The sequence below is a fragment of the Marmota flaviventris genome, chromosome 3 (genome assembly GCF_047511675.1).
Source record: "Marmota flaviventris isolate mMarFla1 chromosome 3, mMarFla1.hap1, whole genome shotgun sequence".
Classification (NCBI taxonomy): domain Eukaryota; kingdom Metazoa; phylum Chordata; class Mammalia; order Rodentia; family Sciuridae; genus Marmota; species Marmota flaviventris.
This window is the reverse complement of record NC_092500.1, coordinates 11,759,381-11,780,406: the sequence shown is the minus strand read 5'-3', so window position 1 is coordinate 11,780,406 and position 21,026 is coordinate 11,759,381. Positions and strand designations below refer to the sequence as shown.

At 39.2% G+C, this 21,026-nt stretch overlaps 1 protein-coding gene across 24 annotated transcripts in view; it reads right to left on the bottom strand.

Moving 5' to 3' along the window:
• Rbfox2 (RNA binding fox-1 homolog 2) overlaps positions 1-21,026 on the bottom strand; it is a 267,272-nt gene that overhangs the window by 137,157 nt on the left and 109,089 nt on the right. For 2 of the 24 annotated variants that reach the window (XM_071609542.1, XM_071609539.1), the window contains exon 1: positions 4,511-4,729. The exons of 21 other annotated variants lie outside the window; for them this stretch is intronic. Coding sequence is in view for 1 of the 3 variants with exons in the window: in XM_071609539.1 (XP_071465640.1) it covers positions 4,511-4,525 (15 nt within the window). In the remaining 2 variants the exon portion in view is untranslated. Of the gene's footprint in view, positions 1-4,383; positions 4,423-4,510; positions 4,730-21,026 lie in introns of those variants that run through there. One more of the 24 variants, XM_071609546.1, reaches the window with a different exon arrangement.

Here is a 21,026-nt window from a genome sequence, read left to right as displayed (position 1 = left end):
TCCCACTTATAGTTTCTGGCCTTAAGTGTTATCTGAACCGAAGGATTTCTACGATTTGTGATAACCTGATTTACTACTGTTTAGTTCTCTGATCATGGAAAACAATTAGAATAGCAAAATAGTAACAAAAAGTGAGCACTAAAAGAGTAACCTGACTGGAATCTGAATTAAAAGGTGCTATTGTTGTTATTACCTTATATTTGCTTAGCACAAAATGGCTTCAAAAGATCTTTCATACTCATCTAAATCACCAGTTAATCTCATTTTAAAGATTAGAAAGTGAAGATAATAGCTAACAAATGTTCAAAAAGGTTATACACTGATAAGTGGCACAAGTGAGAACAAAAACTGCCTCTGGCTCATAGTCCACGATTTCCAAGTTTTACGATAAAGCCATTGGTTGTTACTTTACTCTAAAATGGCTGATACCATATTCTAAGGATTATTCCACAAATGTTCTCAAGAACTACTGCATCCTTTTCACCACCTGAAAAATAAAAGTATATACAATCTAGTAACATGTGTCAGGTAACTAGTGGTGATTCAAACAGAATTCCGGTTTCCTTCTTTTCATTTCCCCACTCTATCCCTGTATCGTATCATGCTCTATGGCAGCAGTGAAAGACTGGAAACTCCCGAACAAGTAAGAGAAAAGGTTATGTATGGTGTAATAAGCTTCAGAGCCAGACGAACCAGAGTTCAAATACTAACGCTGCCAGTGCTAAATTACATGACTTTAGCAAGTTACTCAAGTTTCTGCTTTCTCATCTATAAAATGAAGATAACAGCTAACTCCAGAGAGGGGAGGTGAAGACTATGTGGGTATATGTCTAACTTATTCAGACAGTTTAAAATAAAAATGAATAAATAAAATAAATTTTTGTAATATATCAATGACATCAGCTTCTCCCAAAAGAAGAGAGTGTGAAAGAAGTAAAAGCCATAATTTTTAGAAAGATGGGACTGGGTTTCCAGGGCTGCCATTTATTAATTGTCACATGCTCGTCCCATCTCCTTCCTCACTTGCCCAACACAATAATGACACAACTTGGCGATGGTGTGAGGATAAAATAAGATAACATATAAAAACACTTTCTTAATAGAATAGCTTCATACAAAAATCATTATTATCTGCATACACACATTACCACCATGTCACAAATTCTTTAAGGACATCAGATGTCATTAATCATCTTTGTATTTGCAACAGCTGGTTCTACTCATTATAGGCATTCATTAAATACTAGCTGAACTGATTTATTTAGAAAATGGAATTGATCTATGACAAAACAATAGTTTGTAATGTGATCCTGAAGTTCATCCATATAGGATATGAGTAAGAGAAAGCCTGGTGCCAGCCTAGCTAAGATCAGTTCACATCCTGCCTCCTGAGAACTTAAGTGGAATGAGATTTTGTTTACTGGATATAAATTATATAATCATCAAACAAGTAAGCTCCCTCACTACAGGAATCATGTCTATGTGTCTGTCTGTCTCTTTCTCTCCCTGTTTTGGATGATGAAGAGACAAGGAAAATAGATGACATAATGAATGCTCAATAACAATGCAACCCCTCCAAAAAATTATGAAGTTTAGAACAAGCCATGAGTTATTCTCCATCAAAAGGCGACCTTAATGAGGAATACTTAAAACATAAGGGGGGGAAACACTTCACATAAAACTAGTTAGTGTTTATCAAAGTTATCCCTATGAGAATGCAAAGATATCCTCAATGAGATAGATCCATCATTTGCAAACCGTCTGTAAATGTCAAAAGCAAAAGATTGACTTGCACTAGGTAAGTGAAAAGCATCCACTGTGTGCCACACACTATGTTAAACATATTTTGTAGGTTATCTCAAATCTTCAAAATGATCTCATAACGTAGGTTATTAATTTCCCTATATAACAAATGAAGAAAGTGAGGTTCAGAGAGGTCAAGAAACTTGTTGCAGCTACACAACTGGAAACAGCAAGATTTAGTGAAGTTTAAATGCCCATACTCTTCACAATGCACTATGCTGCCCACTGATACTACCAAATTCACCAAAAAGGAGGACCAACTCAACAGGAAAGATCTGGCAGAGAGAGGCATAGACAAAGTCAGAGACAGCATAAGTCAAAGACAGCATCCTATCTCAGTCTTCCAGACACAAAGGAGGAGGCTAATGTGTCACATCTAACTACACAACGACTCTCCCTGGGGTAAGCTGTAACTTTTACTCTTCAGAGCCACAGGTTCCACAAAAGCTCACACACTAAGAATATGGACAACTGAACAGTTGAGTGACTTTCCTAGAATGCTCAGAAACAGTACCTTTGACTCACTGCTAGTATCAAACCAAGCAGACAATGGTGGTGGTGCTGCTTCATGGCTTATATTCACCAGAACCTACGCATCCTCACACACTGGGCATGGTATACATACTTATAGCTATATAAAACTCACTTCTCAAGATTTCAGGAATAGAAGGGGTTCAGTTTAATCCTGTTACCATGTGAATGTGGAAAACAAAGCCCAGAATAGTTAAATGACTGCCCAAAGTTACATGGCTTGGTCCCAGCTCAACCTAGATTGGTCCTGGCTAGATCTGGACCAGAGAGAGATCTTCTATTTCTAATCCTGTAAGTTGTCTCTGAACTGCTCCTCAGAGACTCTGACCAAATGCTTGACCACCTACATTTCCTCTCTGAATCTCAGAGTTAAGCAGCTATTGCTCTTCTGGACATCTTTGTGGGATTCAACAAATGTTTGGGGCGCTGGGCTAGAGGATGCAGATAATAAGGAGACAGAGCTTCTTCTCTCCTGTACACGATGCTACCCAAATTTTCAGGTGTAGCACACATAGAAAAATGGTAATATTTTTATGGTATACAGTGGCAAATGAGGATGTGCACAGTCAATGTAACAGGGAGAATCCCAAGCCCCACCTGATTGGCTGCTCTGAGGTTGTGGGGAATAGTTGTCTTGGCATATATGCATCTTAATCCTATATGCAGCAAACTGGTTGGGAAGCTCTGTTCTGGGGCTAATAAGAGGATTGAGACAAATATATAAATAAGAGGCACACAAAGGAAATAACTAAGGAGACTGCCACTGTCTGCTTTCATCAAACATAAGTGAGTGGAAATGAGATTAATTCAAATTACTTCCTTTTATAACTCCTCTTCCAAACAATCAAAAGACAGAATAACCTATCCTTATGGATTGAACAGTGCTGTTCAATCCCAACCACCAGGCAGGTGAAAACTACTCAACACACACTGGTGTGTCAGAACAGTTCTTTGAGTTCTCATAAATAGAGCACTACAAAAATAAATCAATAGAGGGGAGGAATTTACATTCCAAGGTCATGTGAAGGAAGAAGCAGGAAAAGAAGCACCTCCTGACGCACGCATACAGATACACAGACACACAAATACACGCTGCACCCCTCCCCGCCCCGTGGTCATGCTCTGTCCCCACAAACCTGGTTAAAAGTTTGCTTTCTGATATTTATAAATTTAGCCTGTCTGAGCCAAGTAGGTTCCTGCAATTCCAGACATCTGGGCTGAAGGGCAAAGGGCAAAATGAAACTTTCAAAAGTTGGCTAGTAGCCAAGGGCATCCCATCTCGCAGGCTCCCTTAGCAACGCACAACAGCTGTCTACTCAAGAGAGTAGCACAGCCATCTTTGCAAGGGACTATAGATGTTCTTGTTTTTGCAACTAAAAATGAGGAGGGGTCAGGGTAGTTCTGTTTTCATTTCCCTGACATTCTCCTAAAAGCTACCACCGTTCATAATTTACAAATCTCTCCAATCCCGGTATTTTTCCTCTATCCCAAATCACAATGACACAGTTAACAGTAAATCAAAATAATGCAAGGTACATATTAAATTCCTGGCAAATATAAAATGCTTTGTAATGTTTGCTTATTAATTAATATTCTAGATCCTTTAGACTTGATTTCTAACCATGGGCAAGTGACTCTGTGACTTAATTACTTTCCTCGAACAATTTTATTAATAACAGTGACCCATTTCATAAGACTATTGTGAAGGACATTAAAATTATTACATAAAAACTTAACAAAAACTTATTCCTAATTAAGGATCATGCCACCTATTGGTTCTCAATATCTGAAGACATGGCTTGATTATCAAGGTCAGTGCCCCCCAAACATAATCCAAGTCAATCCTGATCCACCAGGAAGACTGCCGTTGCTGAAGCCATCGCTCCTTTCACCTGCCCACCTGCCTTCTCCAAACCTACACCAAGCCCAGGGGATGGCACTGCTCTGGGAGCTCAGCCCTCTCACCTAAGTCTAACGAGATAAACAACATTTAAAAGCAAAACAAAACACCAATGTCACAAGCACTGCTAGGTTTTAAAAACCTGACACCTGTGTGAAGAAGGGGATATGGCAGTCTGTGCCCTGTGGGGAAGGCCATCTGTGCAGGAGCAAAACCTCAAGCTTTCCACTCCTTATATGTGCAAGTGCAAGCCCTCGCCCACAGCACTGTACTCACCCAGAGGTACATCATGTCAGACCAGGCTGCTCAAACTCAGCGGTCCGTTGATCCTGGACTGCAAAAAGGCACTTCAGTGAACGGTGGGAAAGGAGGTGCCAGAATGGGGGGCAAGGAATTGGGGTGGGGAGAACCCCCCCAAAATTACTTGAGTTAAAAAATCTAAAAATCGACCGTCTCCTCCCCCCTCCTCCCTCCTCTCCAGCTGACTGTTCTGTTGTTCTCTCTCCTCCCTCTCGCCCTCCCTTTCCTCCCTCCCTGTCTCTCTCCCTCTTCTCTCTCTCTCTCTCTCTCTCTCTCTCTCTCTCTCTCTCAGCTCCCAGCCCCTAGCGTCTGAACTTGAGTGTACACCACACTCTGTGTTTGCCTTTGGGAATCTCTCTGTCATTCTACTTCTAGAAATACAATCACCACTCACAAAGACTATTGCAAAAGACAGAAATGGGTGGGGTTGGTAATAAACCACCAGCACCAGTTTCTAGTGGTAGACATAAAATTAGTCTAACATGAGTTCTTTAAACGTGAATGAAGCAATCAAAAAACTCGGTCTTCCAAGATCTAGGCATCTTCCCCTCTGACCAGATTCTTCCTGATCCCCCAAAAGAAGCCAGGCATGCACCACAGAACATGCTCAGAGCCACATTCCCTTCCTGCAATGTCGCCCTACCACTATTATTCTTTATATCACTTCACCTGTAAAAATTCTTTATTTTTTATTATTTTTTAAATTGTTTTGTAGTTGTAGATAGACAGAATGCCTTTATTTTATCTACCTTTACATGGTACTAAGGGTCGAAACCAGTGCCTCACACACACTAGGCAAGCAAGCACTCTGCCACTCAGCCCCAACCCCAGCCCCATTGCCTGTAAAAATTCTTAATCTTATAGGATTTTACAGCACAACCTTCCTTCTGAAGGGACAAATGACAAGTGTTTTAGCATCAAGTGAATCTCAAGCCCCTAGTATGTTACAGATATTTTACTAGGCATGCAGAAGGGGAAGGGTATAGGCCCAGGTTTGAACTCTGGATCTATAGTTATTATCATTGTGGCCTGGGGAAAGTTTTTAATCTTTTCAGGCTTTTGTTTCCTCCCCTCAAAAAAAAAAAAAAGAATTTAAAAAACTATGTTTGGAGTTGTAATTAAATTAAATGAAATGATATAACTATGTAAGCTCTCTGCCATGATCTTGGTGACCATGTTGCCCAATTTTAGTTCCAACATTTCTTAAGTACTTCCTATATGCCAGGCAAAGCTTCTGTCCATTACATACAATGATGAACAAGTATTATCCAATCAGTGGGTTTTATTCAGAAAATAACTAAATTCTCCTCCATATGCCAATGCTCATGCTCTTTTCTTACCTCTCTGACCCATTTCCCCACATTCCAACTCAAAAGCCCACCCTAGCTGTAAGTGGCTCTCCTTCCTCTGTGGGCCTGGGGTTTGTAATGTAACATTCACTTCTGCCATTTGCTACTAAATGTACTCCTGTGCCAATCTTATCTCCTTTTCACCCTTCAGGGTGGAAACTTACAAAGGAGATTTCCTTCATCTATTTTTGGCCAGGGAGTCTTTTATGTAATACCCAGCATATGTTAGATACACAAAACATTCTCAAATGTTATTGTTTAGAGGTATATTCTACTCCTTTAACTCATTAAAGGAAAAACAAAACAAAATCAAAACCAAACCAAAGTAAGAGGCCTACTGCCTTTCAGTTGCCCTAGCGCTGTAGTTCCCCCTGAGACGTGTTGAGATAGCTCCCTCCAGCTTAGGAAATCTCCAAGTAAGGTCTGCAGCACGCCAGGCAGGCCCCATGCATAGGTTCATACTCATATTTATTCATTCTCTCCCCGCCACACACACACACACCCGGCCTAGTTACCTGCTGACCTGAAGTCTCCTGTACTTTTAAGGTAGAAGTCAGGTCACTTTTTCTTTTCTTTCATATTAAATATGTGTCTCCTCAGGAGGTTCACAATGCCTTCCTCTTCTCCCACCTTCAACTCTCAGCTCATTTAAACTTGGAGGGGTGGGGCAGGGATTCTCAGCCTCACCCAACCTTTTATTTTTCTTTATACAGAACCTCCCCCACCCCACTTCTTCTAAGGCAGCATCACCTCATTTCTAGTACAAAAGAGGAGTAGGAACTTCCAAGCTTTAAAACAGATGTCCTTGTTTGTTTTCCCCTTTTTCTTGCAGCACTGGGGACTGAGCCTAGACAGGACCTTGCACATGCTAGGCAAACGCCTCTAAGATATGTCCCCAATAGCCTTTTCTAAAAAACTGAATGTGAAGAAAACTAATCTTGACTTTGTATGAACTGTTACTTAAGACTCTTTTTATATGTCCATAATCAATTTGCATATGCAATTTTCCTGTCTCACAGCAACCCCCAAATCTGAAGCCATAACTATAGTAACATCACACCAAGAAGCTTCAGTCTTTTCAACTTTTTTTTTTTTTTGAGACAGACAGAGAGAGAGAGAGAGAGAGATTTTTTTAATATTTATTTTTTAGTTTTTGGTGGACACAATATCTTTATTTTATTTTTATGTGGTGCCGAGGATCGAACCCAGCGCCCCGCACGTGCCAGGCGAGCGCGCTACTGCTTGAGCCACATCCCCAGCCCAGTCTTTTCAACTTTTCTTTGAAGAGTTTTTATTTTAATACTTGTTCATCCTTAACTACCACAATAAAACAAACACCATCAAATCACAAATATTCATGCTGTCATTTTATGGTGTTATCTTTTAATCGATTTGGGATAGGATAAAGATAAAAACATCTGCAGCAAAGAAAAAGAAAAATACAGAAATCCTCAAAATAAAGTCATAAAAGTTTAAATATGTCACAAAAACTCTGAAAACTACCTCAAAAATTCCCATGGGTAGAACCATTTATAAACTCCTTTGAAGCCCAAAGAAGAGTTTACAAATTTCTAATGCTATTTTCCTGATTATAGATTTTTAAATTAGGTAGATAGTCTTGGTCAGAAATGAAACTCTTTTGTGTGTTTCCTTCACAAACTTGTACTCAAAACACAACCACACAGACGAGCTACTGGTCTTGTTCTTGCATGCTCCTGCATGCCCACATTTTCCTATCTTAAAAAAAAAAAAAAAGAAGAAGAAGAAACACAGAAAGACACCAAAAAAAGGGAGGAAAAAATTCTCTTTGATCATCAAAATAAGGAAGCTTGTGCTTTATAACTATGTAGGACTCACTTTAACAGGGGAAAATAAGGGTCTAAGGATCGTACACGATGAAGCCACTCTGGGAAAGATCTCAAGCCTTCAGAGATTGAGATGCACACACACTGCATTCCACCAGGAGGACATTTTATCAGACTGCACTCTGAAGCTATCAGCCTCCAGATTAGCTCAGAGGTGAAGACGTGTCAATTTGAGCACTGGAGAAGGAATTCTTCTAGGCAGAGCCCACAGAGGAAGTCTCTGGCATGCTGGACTCATGCTGGAGAAAGAAAAATCAGATAATCTGGTATAGCAAAACAGGGGCTGCCAATAATTCTAGTCTTATAATGCATTCGAATCCCTGCTCCTGAAAGTCCTGTGTTTTACAACTTGACAAGTCTGGTGGGCAGAGAGGGTTTGGAGCCACGTTTCAGATTCTGTCTCAAAATCTAATAATTCAAGAGACCACTTGTTTTTAAAAGTTTCTCTGGCTGTGTGCATGTGGGGAGCCAGCATGATTCTTGAAAAATATACCTGAGAAATCAGGCACTGAAATTTTTCAAACAAAATCTGATAGGACTCTCTATATAATTTATAGTCCTTTCACTTTGAGGATAGGGAGAGATAACAGAGCCTCACCAAGCTGTGGACTAGAGAAGTGGGACATGTGAAGTCCACTGAATTTGACTTTAAAAAAAAAAAAAAAAAACAGTTGAAAGAATAAGTTTCTTATACCTCATTTCCTCTCTGTTTTAAATAGCAGGGATTCCCACAGGGCAGTTCTCTAATAGAACTCTGCTACTCAAAGTATGCCTCATGGGCCAGCATCAACTAGAAGCTTCTCAGACATGAAGAATCTTGGGTCCCACTCTAGACTTACAGAATCAAAATCAATATTATACCTGAAGCCCGAGGAGCATCTGCGCATACCCCAAAGCCTGAGAAGCTCATCTAGGTAGGCATAGGGAGGGTAGGGATAGTTATGGCTTTGCCATTTTCCAGTTAGACCCAAGGCACTCTGGAAGATGAGCCGGGGAGTCTTCCATGCCTGCTTGCTGATTTTAGTGCCAACACAGTCATCCCCATCCAGCGTCTATCGACTGGGAGCATGCTATGTGCCACAGCTGTGCAGGCATAGTCTCACTGCGCCTTCACAATAACTCAAATAATAGGTATCATGGCTTCACAGTTGGGAAATAAAGGTGCCAAAACCTAAATACAAGTTTTCAAGATTCCAAGATCATGTCTACAATATACCATACTTATTCACTGATAAAATCTGATCAAGACAGGCAAAAATCACTAGAAATTTTACCCTAGTCAAATCCTGCACTCCATCCCCGGCATTATCAACGATTATACCTACAATGCCAGGGAGAGGTTCGGGACTTGGTATGCACACATTGTATGTGGGACTGGCCGTCATACTGCTGCACTAGTGCTGTTGTCAACAGAATGGTCCTGAAAATTCTTGTGAACTGTGATTACCTTCCTGGATGTCTAAAGCAAGCTCTGCTCATTCACATGTTGGGAATGGTGCATCTTGAAGCTGGCCTCTGGAAAGGGCAAAGAGGCAATTTCTTAGAATTCTTATTTCAATTTTAGGGAACTCAGGGCTGCCATCCCTAAAATAGGAAACCACGTTATCTTAAGAGCCCTGTTTCCCTGTAATATGTCTCCATTACACTCTTAAAGAATCTCTCCCACTTCTGACTGACTTGCTGTGGTATCCCCTCCACACAGTTTGGGACCCCATGGAGTTTTTCTAACCCCGCCACTTTTCTTCATCTACCCAGTACAGTTCTCTCTTCCACTCCTTCCTTTGCTCCACTTTGATTCCACAGTCCATAATCATAACCCCTGCCTTGCAAAGACCCTCCATCATTCGTCCTCTCATCATTGCCACAAGGCAAAACTCCAAACGTGGTTAAATGCAAGTTTCTGCCCTCTCTGCATTCATGTCCCAACAGCTTAACTCTACTGAAGGAAAATCACAACCAAGCTGATGGACTTCACTGCATGTTCATAATCATAAAACCTCAATGGGCACTTGACAGTGCCAAGCAATCCCACCGAAGCTATCCTAGGAAACTTTCCTACTCTTGAAAGTGACTATTTCTTGCCTTTTCTTCCTGTCTCATTCTCTCCCCACCTCCAACTCTTGGCTGATCTCTATCCAAATATGTCATTTAAAAAGAGAAGCATCCATACAGCATCTTCTCACTATCAATTCAACAGTGCTACTTAGAAATGCATGCACCTCCTCCTGTTCACAGTGAGCACAATGAAGGAGGCGTTTCCCCCACTACTGCCCATCTGCAGGCCATCCTCTAGTGCCCAAGTGAAGACCTGGCTGCTGGTCAGTCACCCATTTTCTCCTCCATCATCGCTCTCACCCCTTTTCACTCATCATGATCACGCCCAAAAATTCACTCATGTCCCATCTTCAGAAAACCTACTCTCTGCTCTCACATACTGATGGGGAAAGCATAAATTGGCCCTACTACCTTGGAGGTCAGGCTGGTAGTACCCATTAATTTTTGCAATGTGCACAGCCTGTGGCACAGCTATTCTACCTCCAAGCGGCCTTCCTTAGACAATCCCCACCAGTGTAGAGGAAGTTCACTACGACCACCTGTAGAAGTAAAGCACAATGTTTAAAACACAGGTGTCTACTAGCAGGTAAGTGACCAAACAAACCATGATTTTAAAATCATGGGGACCCCATGGAATTTTTCTAACCCCACCACTGTCCCTTTACCTCATTCCATTATCTACCATTACTCTGCTCATCACTTCACAGTAAAGCTTCCAAAAAGTTTTATAGACCTCTTTTCTCCTTCATCTATTATATCTTCTTCAATCTGCTCAAAATAAATTTTCCAAGCCTCCACCCCTTTAAATCAGCTTATCAAGATTTACTACTTCCACATTACTTAATCCAATGGACATTTTGCTGTCCTCAACTTATCTGGTTTCTTATCAGAAGTCAAAAAAATTGGCCATCTTCTTAAAACATTCTCTTCTTCTTCTAGCTCCTAAGGTACTTATTACCACAATCTGGTTTTTGGTTTTATTTTATCACTGGTTATTTTTTCTGGCTTATCCCTCAACAAATCTTTAAAAAGAAAATATTCCTAAGCACTCCATCGTGGGTCATTCTCTTCCTTCTGAGTTGCTTCACCCATTTCCATTACTTTGATTCATGCTAATATTTCCAAGTTATGCTCCCTGTCTAAACCTCTTGCATGCTCCAATACAACTACATGACTGTCACCCAGGCATGTCAAACATACAGGCTCGAAGCTGGGTCCGAATTCCCTACCACCTTTACCTTGAAATCTAGCATTCCCCTGGCACTGCCTACCTCAGGATTATGAAAGGCAAAGGATCCTTGCCCTATCCCTCACCCCTTGTGTCCAACCTACAGCAAGGCCTGTGTATGATTTCTCTGGATCTCCACTGCCAACACTTCAACCCAAGCTACCATCATCTCTTTCTAGAACATCACAGTAGTTTTCTCATTTCCATCATTGCTTCCCTTCAAAACACCCATCCCACAGGAGCCAATGAAACATTTTTTTCTGTTTTTTGTTTTATTTGTTTATTTGTAGTCCTGGAGACTGAATCCAGGGGTGCACTAACAAAAAGCTAATTGCCCAGCCCTTTTTATTTTTTATTCTGAGACAGGATCCCACTAAATTGCAGGGCCTGGACTGGAACTTTCGAAACTCCTGCCTCTAAGTAGCTGGGATTAGAGGTGTGTGTCACCAAGGCCTGGCCTAAGAGAACGTCTTAAAACAAAAATCAGATCATATAATTCCCTAACTTCTACAGTATCACATGACATAATCTTTTTTTTTTCTATCCAAACTCCTTATGATGGCTCTTAAGGTCCTAGGTGACTCAGAGGTACCCATTCCCTCCAGTCATATTTCATACTGTTAAATTCTTTCAACCATTGCTCTAAATACACTCATCTCCTGAGCTATAGTGGGTCCATCCTTCTCCCCCAAGACCCATTTAGCCCCGTAATTCCCTCTTTTGAAATCCCCCCTCCTACCCTTTCATTCTTTGCAAAGCTGGCTTCTTCTTATCTTGTGGGTCGTGGCTTAAATATTACTTCCTCTAATAAAGCACTCCAAACCATCTAGTTAGAAGTCCTTCTCCTTGTCTACCCCTTTTTTTCAATTACTGTTCCCTGTTTATGTTCTTCCTAACAGTTACCAACATTTCTAATCATGTACACATTTGTTTCATTATGTATTTCTCCAAAAGAATATAGTGTTTTGTATGTCAGATATAACTGAGACCTTCTACTATGGAACATTTTATCCCCTGACTTTTTGTTACGGAAGGTCAAAGTTATTTGTAGGCATTTCTGGCACTCAGGCAACTGTCTAACCAAGTTCTATAAATAAAGTTGGAGTGCTACTAATTTTGCCCTAGTTACCAAAAGAATTTACAACTTTGCCATAGCTACAAACCATAAATACATGATGGCATAATGGCTTTAGAATGTTATGGTTTGAAATAATCATAATGTTAATACAAAAAAAAGTTCCAACTTAATCATTTACTTTTAAGCTAATTGGATCATCAACATGTCACCTCTCCTCCAATGCTACCCATTTATTCTTCTTTGCACAATAAAATAATCCCGATTCGAGCTCCAGTCTAATCAAGCTTGATGTAGACAAGTTAATTAAATAGAGTCTAGTCATGTGCGGCTCTCTGAATTTATCTTAATTAAAATTAAAATTTCAGTTCTTCATTCACACTAGCCAGAATATCAAGTGCTCAAGGGCCATATGAGGCTAACAACTACATAACAGACAGGGCAAACATAAAACATTTCCATCATCACAGAATGTTCTATCGAATGGGAGTTATTCTAGACCATGGTAATAATCAGAAAACAAAAAGAAGACCCTCTAAGCATCCGAGATATTGACACAGGCATGTGCCTTCATCAGAAGGAAAGCCCAACAGAACTTCTTTCTGAATTTATTTTTATTTTAGGGATATTTCTGTTCTGGCTTTCTGGCTAACTGCCCACCAAAAATTCAAAAGGCAAATTAGGAACAGAAACTAGAAAACAGTAGCGCATAAGTACCAGAGGAAAGAAGAATACTATATTAGAGGCAGTCACATCAGGAACAAAGGAGACCCAGAGGAAAACATTTAAAAAGCAGGTATTTCCCAAAAAAAGAGATGATAAATTGAGCGATTTAGTAAGGCCAGCTAGCAAGCTCCTGAAATACTACTGTTTGACACTTCTGAACAATAACTGATGCTGACAACTATGTTAAAAAAGTACACTGTTAAAAAAAAATAAATTATATAACATGTTTTAAAAGGACTTATTTCCAAAATGACTAAATCTTAAACACCTTAGTCCTTAAAAAAAGGAAGATACTCAACCACCAAAAACAGCTCATTCCTAATATCCTCTAAATTCAAGTCAAGACTTCAGTTTAACTAATATGAACAAGACAAGATCATTCTGTTTCACAAATTATGGTTCAACTACACTAAAGAGCTTTTGGGAGCAGGAAGGAGATGAGAAAGCTCTTAAAATACAGTTAAGAAATAGTCTAATATATATTATTAAGAGGAAAAAAAGGTTAAGAACTATGAATAGCACAGCATCAATGGTTTAAAAAAGAAAAATAAAAGGGAAGAATTATATAAAAGAAGGCTACAACACCCAATGCCTCTGGGGGGAAGGAAGAGGAGTGACGATTCACCATATGACCATTATGTACCTTTTGAAAATTTTACTCTTATAAACGAATTATTTTTAAAATAATTATTATTCTAAAAAGTAAATAACCTCGAATTTTAAAAAAGCAAGTTCTCTATTCTCTCAAAATGTATAACCTAGTGCTTATCCAGGTTTCAACAATTTTTTTCTTTACCTAAGAACAGATACTTAAATATTTCATGTTTATATTTATTCTAACATCTCATATTTAAACTCCCAATAAACAAACTTCAAAAAACTCGAACTTAAAATGGAAACTGCAATGATCCTTATTATTTTTTTTATTTTTTTTTTAGTTGTAGATGGATACAATATCTTTATTTTATTTATTTTTATGTGGTGCTGAGGATCGAACCCAGTGCCTCACATGTGCGAAGCAAGTACTCTGCCACTGAGCTATAACTCCAGCCCCAATCCTTATTATTTCATATTACTTAACTTAAAACACCTTTGCATAAAGATGTATAAATTTAAGGAGAAAAAAAATTACCTTCCTGGATAATATGGCAAAGACTAGTTGAAAGTCTCACAGGGAAGCTACCAAATGGTAGCTTCTATATCATGTGGGAGGAAGATCAGGCCACTCTGATAATTCCTGGTGCTTTCCTTTCTTGCCTTCTTCCTTAGTAATAAAATCAGTTGTCACTCTAGCTCATTAGCACATACTCCTCAAAAAAGAGCTCTGTCCCCTAACCTCCATTACAGCAAGGTGTAACCATAAGACCAAGTTCTGGCCAATGAGATATAAGCACAAATTCATCTAGAACTTCCTGGAAGTTTTCTTAAACAGGAGAGGGGACACCACCTTTTTCCTCCCTTCAAACTGCTTCACAGAAATGGGGAAATGATGACTGAAGCTCTAGAACCATCTAGGCAACATCCTACAGGCAAAGAAGCAAACAGCAAGAAGGATCTCAGATCCTCCATCACCACGATGCACACCATCAACACCCTGAACTACCCACTTCCAAACTTTTTTTGTGTATGTGAAAGAAAAAAAAAAAAAAACCCTTTCTTTCTCCCTTCTCTTCCTCTCTCTACCCCCCACTCAGTTACTTTTCTTTTGGGGTGGAAATATTTCTGTTATATCCAGTGGAACTTAATTCTAAATAGTGATTTCAATAATAAATCATCTAATCTACAAATTAAAATTCAATTTCATTTGAAACAACAGAAACTCTATGTACATCAATAGTGTGCAAATTTAATGACTAAGAGATTGTCAGCAAGTCCTGAAACGTCAACATTATGGTTTTGGATCTTAAATGTCCCCCAAAGGCCCACATGCCAAAGGCCTGGTGGCCAGCCTGTGGCATTATCGAGAGGTGGGGCCCAGTGGAAAGAAGTTAGGTTACTGGTAGCATGCCCCTGAAGGGGACATTGGGACTACAGCCCCTCCCCTTCTCTCTCTCCTCTCGCTCTCGCTCAATGAGCAGCTTTCCTGCACCACATATTCCTTGCCATGATGTTTTATCTCACCACAAGTCAAGTAAGCAGGAACTAAAACCTCTGAACTACGATCTTCCTTTTAAGTTGATCATCTTAGTTGTTTTGTCTCAGTGACAGAAAGCCAACATAGTCAAAAAGGAAGTTTAAGCCAAGAAGTCAATGAGCCTATCACCCTCACCTACTGCCCCTAACCATTCTGCACCAAAATGACTGAAATAAAATATTAACATAATCATCCCTGAATTCTAGTAATGCAAAAAGATCAAATATATAGTGTCATTTTCTCCATCTGAAAAATGGGAGTACCATTGCCTACATTACAGGAATGTTGTCAAATCCATCAGAATATGTTAAACCATTGTGTACTTACACTATGATTACCATTACACTATTAACAGCCAATTGTTAAATAATCACCAAACAAAAAATATTACATAGAAGCAAACAAATAGGCAGATGCTTGAGTTTGGGGCCCAATGAGTTCTATGAACTTGTTAAGCCTATTTCATTCTTTCTCATCTCTTCAGAAAATATTGTATTGTGAACTTCAGTTCCCTTCTTTAAAGCACTGGGTCTGAAAAGAAGGGAGTTGAGTGGTTAAAAGGAGAAAATAAGAACAAAAGTAGTAAAAGGCTTAAAGCAATCAGGGACACAATGCATCTGAAAAATATAATTCTGATTTAGCATTTTACAAGTTGTCAACAGGTAGTCTAGCAATTCTTTCTTTCTTTTTTTAGTTGTAGTTGCCATACCTTTATTTTATTTATTTTTATGTGGTGCTGAGGATCGAACCCAGGGCCTCGCACATGCTAGGCAAATGCTCTACCACTGAGCCACAACCCCAGTCCCAGCAATTCTTAAAATGATGTTAATTATTGTTTTCTAGACTCAAAAGAATCTATTCATTCAAAAAGAAAAATACTAAATATAAATATAGAGTTTCTATTAGTATGCAACAATGTATCATTTAAAAGTAGGGTATCCTCTTTGAGAAATAAGGGTACATGTGAGCTGCTTTGAGGCAGAAAGGCCTTATTTATTTAACCTGTGCATTAAAGCAGGCATTGTACATATAGTTTTTTAAATATATATTTATATATTTTAATGTATATTTACATATTTTTTTAGTTGTAGGTGGACACAATACCTTTATTTTATTTATGTATTTTTTTTATGTGGTGTCGAAGAACCCAGTACTTCACACGTGCCAGGTAAGCACTCTACCACTGAGCCACAACCCCAGCCCATATAGTGATAAAATTAACAATGTTGTGGAATTATGCTCTTAAAATGGTTTAATTTCTTTAAATTTTGTACTTAAAAATAATTTAGCTTCTCCAAAATTTTTTTTAAAGTTTGGGAAAAAGAAAATTGATTCATTTCTTGAAACCATTAACTTATTTCTGAGACCTGCTGCTGGTGACTACTTTAATCCTGACACACACTGTACATGAGTCATACCAGTGCTACACTGTTCAATCGTTATATTTTGAGAGAGAGAATTTTTTTTTAATATTTATTTTTTAGTTATCGGCGGACACAACATCTTTGTTTGTATGTGGTGCTGAGGATTGAACCCAGGCCGCACGCATGCCAGGCGAGCGTGCTACCGCTTGAGCCACATCCCCAGCCCCCAATCATTATATTTTGAAAAGTGTTTCATGGTTAAATAATCTTAAGAAACACGTTTTAAGCAATTTTACTATTTGCCCAATTTCAGAATTTCATAGCCTTCCAAGAGAATACTAAAATTAATAGATGCTTTTTGCAAATTTTACAAATACTCATTGGAAGAAAATAGACTATTCAGGGGTGCCAGTGATTAGCTGACAGGCAGATAGAAGCCAAGAATTTGCTGCACAATTTAAAGGGCTACAGTCAGGATAGCAGGAATGTGAGGCACAGACTCAGACAGCTGAAGGTTTTGCTGCTGCTGACCTAGCTGTTTGTTCTTAACAGTCGCATCTAGGCAGCTTCACTGTGAGCTTCCTGGAAAACAGAACTGCCCTGCCTGCCTGCCTAGACGAACGTTACCCTCTGATGCCAGTTTAGGAGTCTGAATGCATGAAAAGGGGGTTCGGAGTCTTCTGAACTAGGAGGAGAAACTGAAATAACATTATTCTCTGAGAAGGTAACCTATCTAATCCATACTGGAATGCGCTACACCACTCTACCCTGGATCTGACCAATGGTTTCAACAGCCACATGTTTCTAAAAATTAATACATCTCCAACTTATTTTCAGGTTGTGACTATACTTTTAATAACATAAATGAATTCAGTGGGGCTTACTTTAATTATTTCTGAAACACAGTTTATTTTTAGTAAATATTATAGTCCCCAACATGGAAAGCTACAACTATGCCAGAAATTTTCTGAGGTGATAAAATCCTATTTATAGACCTATCAGTTGAGCCTTGCTTAGGTTGTAACATAGTTTCCACTTTAGGCCTGATATGACCTCCCTTGACTTCTCTGGTCTCTAATGTTCCTTTCATCCTGAAGTTTCCCATATTTATCTTTATCTCCATAGGTACTTAGAATTAAAACTACTAAGGGGCGGGGGAGAAAAGAATCTCCCTTTCCTAAACCACCACCTACAAGAAAGTTTTAAGAACTTATAAAGGAAAAAAGTACTCATTTGGTGGGTTTGGGGGAGGGAACCCGTAATATTCGGCAACCATCTAGAATAAGGCTGTGAGTAAACAATGTACAGGGCAAATGAGAATGACAAGAGAGTCTCTGGGTGTCTTAAACTGTGTATGATTTAGGTTAAAGTTTCCCAAGTTTCCAAAACCCAATAAGAATAAATGCCAATGTGTTTTAATACAGAGAATACTATATCCTCTAATCAAGGAGAAGAAGCTAATCAAGGAAACCAAAAGATCAATTTAAGAAATTAAATTTTTCCTAAAAACTATAATCTCAGGGATTGAGTTGTCGCTAACATTATTTTTTACATTAGTGTTGGCATTAAACATTTTCCACTTAAAATGCTAATTGGTGGGATCTTCCTCCCCTCTCAATCTCAAGTGATGATTCCATCAATAATTCTAAAAGGCATGAGCACCTGGCTCTAATCCAGTGAGCCATTTTACTGTGTACCTTCACGACCTCTGCCATGACCCATACCCCATATCTCACTCCAGCCCTGACCTACTCCATACTCTGGATGAAATATTAAATGAACTGTTTTTATTTCTCTGGCAAATTCTAAACCCTTTGATCTCTCTGTTATCTTTGGCTCACTTATTTAATTTATAACCTTAAGTATTTGTTATTAATTCCACATTTGTAGGTCTTGTGTCCTGAACAAGACTAAAAAAATCTCAACTGGATGTACCTAAAGGACAATGACCATGTCTTATTCATCTCCATATCAACAGTGTCATGCTAAATGCGTATCATAGATATACAGTAAACACTGTGGAAATACTGAAATACTTCATTATTACATAAGAATGCTTTCCCTATATGAATCTTTCATAGCACATGACTGGGAAAACCCAACATAAAGGCAGTAGAGTTGAATCACAAGGAATTCCTAAAGTGGGGCAGGGAGAAGTACATGTGCATTAAATACAGGATTCTTTGGGGGGCGGCCAGTACCGGGGACTAAATTCAGGGGTACTGGACCACTGAGCTACATTCCCAGCCCTATTTTGTATTTTATTTAGAGACAAGGTCTCATGAGTTGCTTAGAACCTTGCTTTTGCAGAGGTTGGCTCTGAACTCACAATTTTCCTGCCTCAGTTTCCTGAGCCACTAGGATTATAGGCACTAGGCATGCGTCACCACACCCAGTTTAAGTACTGGATTCTGATAACCATTCTCAGGTGCTCTGGGAAATGTTGAACATAGGATGTACCAGGCGATAAGACAAACAGTAACATTTTCTAACCCAAGAAAACACTTCCAGCTCTTCTCCAACCACCTAATACTCATCCTTTAAGGCCTACCTCTTCCCATCCACCTTAAATCACACTGAAATCTCCTAACTGTTCATTATTTGAGGGGGAGTAACTACTTTTTTCGCATTTTTATTTATAAGATAGGATGGATTTAAATTTCAGTAAAAGTAATGCAAAGTGAACATCAGTAAGCCAGGTGTGATGGCGCATGCATGCAATCTCAGCAACTTGGAAGGCTGAGGCAGGACAATGAAAAGTTCAAGGTCAACACCAGTAACTTAGTGAGATCCTGACTCAAAATAAAAATAAAAGATGGAGGGGAACAGGGATGTAGTTCAGTGGTAAAGTACTCCTGAGTTCAAACTGCTTCTGGGTACAGTGGTGTGGGCAGGGGTTGACCAAACATCAGGTAAAATCACCTGCTTGTTTGTTAAAGCTCGAAAACACCATAAAATACTTACCTTATTTTTTACTTTTTCAATTGTAGAGTTTATCATATAAAATTGTATTTCTCCTCTCCAAAGAAACAACAGGTGATTGAGGTGATCAGAGCTGAGGTATGGGCCCAGATGATCAAATGAACTCTTAAGATCATTTTCCAGAGGCAGCACGGCAATGAAGACAAGAATTTAATTTGGAAGCAAAACAGACCTGGAATTGAACTGAATCACCACTCACCAGCTATGACCTTGAGCAAGCATTTACCCTCTAACCTCTGTTTCCTCATCTATGAATGTAGAGTTATGATGAAAATAATAATGTAAATAAAACACCTAGGCCAGTGCCTCAATTGGTAAGCTACAAGTGTTAACAGATTTGCTTATCATTTTTCTAGCCTACAGTAAGACAGAAAATGACTTCTACAGTTTTTTAATTGGTAACAATAAAGTATTGATAAGAACTCACCTAAAGAAAGCCATTTTCTTTGTGCTTCCCCCTCCCCCACCTTTCCCCCCCCCCTGGAATTAGATCTTGCCATGTTGCCCAGGCTGGCCTTGAGCAATCTTCCTACCTCAGCCTCCACAGTAGTTGGGTCTACAGGCACACGCTACCATACCCAGCTCTCTGAATTTAAAGGAAAAATTTACAGAAAAAGAAACACAAGTGTTCTGTTGGATAAGGTGTCTCTATTAAATTGAACAGCTAGGATAAGCAAAAAAAAAAAGCTCAAAAAGGGAAGCTTATAATAGGATATATGCACACATAAATGCACATAAACACACACACACACACACACACACACACAGAGATTCCAGGTAAGTGTACTATACGTGTGTCATAGAAAATCTACGGATAAAGAAGATTTTCTTTTAACTTCCTCCAAATTCTGTCCACTAAGTAAGAGATGCTTAGCTTGCAATTACAAACACAAAGCAAAGAGAAAAGAAAATATCTGCACCTGCATGAGGAAAGGCAGGTGGAATGGGTGGACGGAGCTGCTATACAGGATGAAAACTCCCTGGAGTAAGGAAAAAACTGATTGCTACACAATCTTTTGATATTTTCCAATGATGAAAGAATATCTAAGTCATCTGCTTCTCAAGTAGCAAGGCTGTGTTTGGCCATTCTATAGGTCAGGACTCAAAGCTGTTAAGGAGTTAAAGCTTTCAGAATATTAGACTGAAAACACTGGCAGTACTTTCAGGGTTTTTTTCACCAGTCCAGTGGAATGGAAGAGCAGATGGACCTTCCCAGCTAAGTGACCTTGGGCAAATTGACAGCCTCTCTAGCCTTCACTTTTCTTGTCTATAAAACTGGGTGAAAAGCATTTGCCCTGCAGAGTTGTAAGAATTTAATAAGCTAACAATTAAAAAGCAAACTGCTTCAGAGTAGGCATTCAACACAGGTCAAATGCTCTTCCCCACATCTCGGGCCCCTGCAATATACAAAATGCTGGTGGCACATATACAATTATATCACCAACACTCATTCTTTTTCTTTCCTTTCCCTGTTATTTTGCAGAAAGGGGATTGAGCCCAAGAAGGAAGAGTAGGTTTCCCAAGGTTATACTGCTGGTTACTGGCAGAATTGGGACTAAAAATTAGTTTCTTCAAGCTCAATGCACTGAATCTTGCCTCAGGAGGCATATCCCCTTGGGGATAACTCAAGAGAGTCAACACAGACAAGAAAACAGGCTCACTGCATTGTCACCAGTCCTGTGAATCAGACACCCAAGAGTTAAATGCTCAGCCT